The sequence below is a fragment of the Poecile atricapillus genome, chromosome 5 (assembly GCF_030490865.1).
Source record: "Poecile atricapillus isolate bPoeAtr1 chromosome 5, bPoeAtr1.hap1, whole genome shotgun sequence".
Lineage (NCBI taxonomy): Eukaryota > Metazoa > Chordata > Aves > Passeriformes > Paridae > Poecile > Poecile atricapillus.
In genome coordinates this window covers 21,143,605-21,149,660 of record NC_081253.1, presented here as the reverse complement: position 1 = coordinate 21,149,660, position 6,056 = coordinate 21,143,605, and the positions used below count along the sequence as shown (strand labels likewise).

Here is a 6,056-nt window from a genome sequence, read left to right as displayed (position 1 = left end):
TTATATTTTTAATAGTACTGCTACAGATGTTTGTGTTTGTGTTTTAGCACATTAAACTTATTTTCTTATAAGCATGTGTGGGATTTTTTTAGCTTTTTCTTCTCATCTCTGTTTACATGATAACTGCTTGCTAAAGTCCCTGAAATAGCAACCAAAATAATATAAAATCAGGAGTTTTGTTGTTCTGATTCCTGCCATAGTTTTTAAAAGCACATTGTGAAATTTCACTGTTTCCAGTAGGAGAAGTGCTTGCTCTTTATTAGAGAATTTGAAAGCTGGTTTATCTTAAGACTGATTGTGAGTATCTTTGATTTAATGTGCAAAGATATTTAGTCAGGTAAGCATCAGTGAGTAGCCATATTAACCCAATACATCTTTTATTGTAAAAACTATGCTTTACAGTGTCAGACTCCTTAGCACTTTAACATGCTTTATTAAGCAGCCTTTAGGTCACCATTATTGCTCAAATTTCTCTCCATGGTTGTATGTGCACAGAATGTATGTCCTTGTAATTTAAAGCATACAGCTATAATGCATTCTCCTCTATTGCAAAAACTTAAAGTATCAGCTAGTTGTCTGTGATTTTTTTTATTTTTTAGTGATTCAGTTGTTGATGTTTTGGTAAGAATACTCAGTTTGTTCTATATCAGGCTTACTAAAATTATTCTGAAATAAAAATAAGGTAATGTGTATGGCATGACATCCATACATCATTTCTCATCGCAATCGTTGTTCACCATGAATGTTATCTGTAATTGAAATTATTTGGATGTAAGTGAAAGTCTTGAGTAATTCAGATTTTTTAAAGTTATTTAAAAATCTTTATCTTCCTCACTTTCTGTTTAGAAAGCTAGGGGTCGAAGCAAATCTCACAACAAAACACAGTCATTGCTTCTAAAATCAATAGTGCTGGTGATACCTATTAGGAAAAACAAAGCTGCTGTTCTTTAATGTTGGTTGGTTTATCTGTGACGAAGGCACTGTGTCCCAGTATTGAGGATCGCTGGGCTGCATGTGTGACATTTTAGCTGATATGAAACAAAGTTTCAGCAGAACCTGAAAGCATATAAAAAAGGAGAAACCTCTTTCCTGCAATCAATCTTCTTAAAGGCAATTAATTTTCTTCTGGTCTTTCCTTTGACAGAAAGGGACGAAGGCTCCTCAGGCAGCAGGGAAGATTCACACAGATTTTGAAAAGGGATTCATTATGGCTGAAGTAATGAAATATGAAGATTTTAAAGAAGGAGGTTCAGAGGCTGCTGTCAAGGTGAGCTCCCCATCTTTTTCTTCTCCCTCCAGATGTGCCATTTTTCCATTTCAAATCTGATTTTTCACTAGAAAAAAGTTCTTAATGCTGAGTGAATCTTCAGTCACTTCTAGCAATAGACCAAAATCCATTTCCATCTTTTACTCAAGAATGAGTTCAAATGCACCAACTTACAGGACAGGAATGCAACTATTTCAGTATCCAGGATATAACAGTGCATGGACTACATGTCAGTCCTAAGACCAAACGTTATGCTAATGTGCTGGGGTGTTTTTCTCTCTGTTTACATATTTGTGTTCAGAATTTAATAAGCTTTAAAACTGACTTGTTTTTGAAAAATCAGATTTTTAAGATGAGAGAGATTTTTTTTTTAATCATTTCTAAAAGGAAACATGAAACATAGAAAAATCTGTTTCTTCTAAAAATGTGTTATGTTGTTTTGAATAAAGGTACTAGAAATGTCGTAAGCTTAAGAAAATACTATATTATAAAACTGTACCCTTTTTTCAGGAAGAGTGGATCCCACTTCTAGGCTCTGATAAACGTAATTAGGATCTTAAAATTTACCATTTCAGCATTTTATTCAATTTCCCTTTGATGTCTCACTCAAAAATGCCATGCCATACTTTGGTCGTTCAGTGTGGCTACTATGTGCTGAATAGGCAGTAAAGATATTTAATGGACAACTTTCTTCCTTGAGCCTACGCTTCTTTGTGGTGACACTTGTATTGAGAAGAGTTTTATCTGCTTTCTCAACACTAGAGGGCAGAGACTGCTCGGGTGCCCAAAGTTGTGCCCTTTTAGAGCTGATAAATTATATCTGATTTGACATTATTAAGTATGAAATGAACTTGTACATGGAAAAAAAATGTCATAAGGATAGCTGTTCTTCTCTGCGTTGCTAATGCATTACTTCCTCCTTTCAGCAGAAAAACTTACCTTTATTTCATACACATTTGATTTCTCATTTGGCATTTTTGACGTTTCCTTAAGATTTGTATTTTATGAAATTGCAATTACAAAGCACATTAGTTTGATTTACTCAATCTCAGTATTTGAAGGTTCCTACACACGATAATGTGTTAAAGAATTTAAAAGGTTCAGCTTTATTGTTTGCTATTTGATAGCTTGAAAGGTATGCAAAACTATGATTTCAAATTCAGCCTATTCTCAGTGGTATCACTAAGGAAGATCATACTGAGCAGCGGGACTTTAATAGGTTTGTTTGAACCCCAGGAAGTGAGGGAAAAAAATCCCATATAATTGGTTCATTGCAGCATGTGAACTGCTTTATGAAAAGGGAAGTAGAGTTGTAGTTGTAAAGGGAAACCACAGCTATAAATAAATCTAATATTCTGCAGTCAGAAACCCCTTTACGTAACAGATTCAAATTTTGCCACCATCAGTTTTTGATGCTCAAATATGAGTGTTTTCCCTGAGAGGCTGCATCAGTTAACACTTATTACATTAATCAGTAGTTTGCTTGTATATTTTTATTTGCTTTTCACAATGTGAGATTCTAAAAATTAAACTTCCATACTCAAATCATATTTAATGATTAAATTTTTATTGTTATGACAAAGCTGTAAAACAAGCAGATTTGCATTTGTTACTCAGTTTTAAAATCAAGGTTTGGAAAATACCTTGTTCTTAGAATAAAGTGTCATATTCCTCTGGTCTTTTCTAATTTGCATTTAATACAATGTTTCATGCCTTAGACAATACTAATTACTTTTATATTGCTGGTAAATTTCAAAATTGAATTTAGGTGCTTTTAGGAGTCATCTTAAATAACAGTGGTAATGGGAGTTGCTTGCTTTGTATGTTATCAAGTTGATCGATTTTTAAGTTTGATTTTGTGTGTGTTTAACACCAATACAGCATAACTAATTTAATGCCAGTGCTGTGAACTATACACTGAATAGCTCTGTGTGGGCTTTGTAGTCTACAGGGATATCACATTATTAGCAATCATATCTGCTTAGGCAAAGCTGGCTTCTACAGATGGCTGCTTTCAAGTGCAAATGAACTGGTTAGACGTGTCTTGTTTAATACATACTCAAGATTCACAAATGGGTATTGATTTTTTCAACCAGTGTTTCTGATAGCAATGGAAATGGATTAAATGGTCTCTAGAGAATTTAAAGGAACACTGTCACTTTTAATTAACTGTAAACTGGTAACAAAAATACATAAACTTATGTTAGTGTATCAAAATGTATTTAATTAAAGAAGTTTATGCCACATTGGTAGTATGCACTACTGTTATAAAAAAATCTGTTGTGTTACTTTGTGGAGGACAGTTTTTATTACAAATATTTGTGAGTAATAAATGTATTCAACTGTAAAATGTTTTGTACTCGTGCCTGCAGCTTACGTTTTCTGATGATTTTTACAGCACTGTTTTATTAGTATTTATGCCAGCAATTTGTCTAATTACTCTTGACTTTAAGGATTGTTAGCGTCTTCAAAGGAAAAACTTGAAAGGAAACGTTTTACAGTCTAAACAGATTTCCAGTGGAAAGAAATAGGAAAACATTTGCAGAGTACTATTACTTATGTATCAATAATATCATGTAGGGTATGGTCAGTTACTGTTTCAGTATATATTTATTGTTGGGGCTATCTTAGCTGCAGTTTTCCATAGGCTAGCATCACTGGGAACCACATTTAAATAAGGAATGGCAGCAGCAAGGTTATCGAGCCTCTAAATTTCTAGGCAGCAATGTGGGGAAATGGGTTGCTTTACAGAGCAGGTTTTGTGAAAGAAAGGTGTCTAAGTTAACTGTGTACCATTAATCTGATCTGTTCTACAGCAACTAAGGTCATTAGTTAACAGCTTTCCTGTAATGGGATCTTAGCATGCCACCACTGTGATAGTGTCATTGAGAATAATGGCACAGTGAGGTCTTGCATGGAAGCACTTTCTCCTGCAAGAGAAAACTTCAAAACAGGAATGGTTATTGAACTGAAGCAGAAGCTCTCAACTTTTCCATATTGTAGACACTTTTCAAGATAAATGCTTCCACAGACCACCTCCCGCCCAGCCTGTCAGGCCTAATGCCACAGCCTCTGTAATACTGGGTTTAATTACGGTGAGATAACAGTAGAAAAATATAATAATAAATTCTAATGCAGAAAGTACTGATATTTAATAGATTCCTTGCCTATTTTCTGCTATCCTCAAGTTCAGCATTTTAATAATGAATTTTCTTTTCATGTCTTTGGTCCGTACACCTTTTCCTGTATCCTGGTTTCACAGCCTATCAGCTCTTCTATCTGTCCTTCTGAAGCCAACACCTTCTAAAGGAAATTTCTGACACAAGAGCTGAGCCTGCATTTTGTGCTCCTCAGCCCTTCATTATGTGGCACAAGCAGACAAGAGAGCCCCACTCGCAGCCCCAGTCGGGCACAGCTGTGGCTTTTGCAGGGTGTCCCCGTGGTCAGTGGTGACAGGACCCTCCTGTCTGGTGGCCATGGTACGGACTGATGCTGAGTGCCCTTTCCAGCAACCCTGCTTTACATTCCTGCCACCACTGTTTGCCATCTGCAGGGTTTTCAGATGAAGGAAAAGAAAGCCAAATTGAAAAAAGAAAAAAAAAAATGGACCTGTTTTATTGTCCTTTATCTTGCCAGGCTCTACCGCTGTATAACGCAGGTGCATTTTAAGCACTATAGATCCAGTGGAGGCTAAATTACTTTTATATATATTTTCTATGTATGTCAGACCAAGTGATGTCAAACTGAGGAGTATTGTGACTGTCTGAAGCTGAAGTATTACCGTCTATTTACCAAAATGTATTTAAATAATTGCCATTTGAAAAGTATTATAAAATGTCTAATGAAATAACCATTTTTCCTTTTGTCTGTTCCATTTACAGGCTGCTGGAAAATACAGACAACAAGGCAGAAATTACGTAGTGGAGGATGGAGATATTATCTTCTTTAAATTTAATACACCTCAACAACCCAAGAAGAAATGAATATCAGATGTTGTTCACTCAGAAATGAACTGTGCTGCTTCAAAAAGCATATGAATTTTTATTTGGAATTGGAATATCTGGAAACAAAAAGCATACAGTTTCTACCTAGGGAACCTCCCTTCCCCCCAGTGAAATTATTCTTGTTTGTTTTGAATTAAAATATGGCACCTCCAGCAAACATGCAAGTTCACTAAATGTGAGCAGCTTTGCATTTCAAACGATTAAGACCCTACTCCAAATTGTAGAAGCTTTTCGGGAACCATATTACTCTCATGATACTTCATTAATCTCCATCATGTATGCCAAGCCTGACACGTTTGACAGTGAGGACAATGTGGCTTGCTCCTTTTTGAATCTACAGATAATGCATGTTTTACAGTACTCCAGATGTCTACACTCAATAAAACATTTGACAAAACCAGCCTTGGTGTGTTTGGGGATGTCTGTATTGACTGACTGTGGTGTGCTGAATGCGATACGGCACCTGGTGGATGCTGATTACAGAATTTTAAGACGTGTATGATACAGTAACTGGCAGTGTGGGGCAGCTGCAATTGTATCTTGAAAGTGAGTCTTTCATGGGAATCAGAAGATTAGGATGCCAGTGATTTGTCTCAAAAAAGTTAATGAATTTGTAGATGGACATTCACTGAAAGATGATGCTAAGGATAATAATGATGGCTGCATAAATGATTTTTACTGGAGAGAGGAAATATATGGAGAAAAATCATGTTATCCATGAGACTGAAGCTTTTTCATTCAAATAATTTTGAATGAGCATCTCACTCTTGCCTTGAAATTAATAA

The 6,056-nt window shown here is 35.5% G+C and overlaps 1 protein-coding gene across 2 annotated transcripts in view; it reads left to right on the top strand.

Moving 5' to 3' along the window:
- Positions 1 to 5,671, top strand: part of OLA1 (Obg like ATPase 1) — a 94,966-nt gene extending 89,295 nt beyond the window's left edge. For both annotated transcript variants that reach the window (XM_058840575.1, XM_058840576.1), the window contains 2 exons: positions 1,145 to 1,267; positions 5,149 to 5,671. In XM_058840575.1, the coding sequence (XP_058696558.1) occupies positions 1,145 to 1,267; positions 5,149 to 5,250 (225 nt within the window). In that variant the 3' untranslated portion in view covers positions 5,251 to 5,671. The remainder of the gene's footprint in view (positions 1 to 1,144; positions 1,268 to 5,148) is intronic.
- The last annotated feature ends 385 nt before the right edge of the window (positions 5,672 to 6,056 follow it).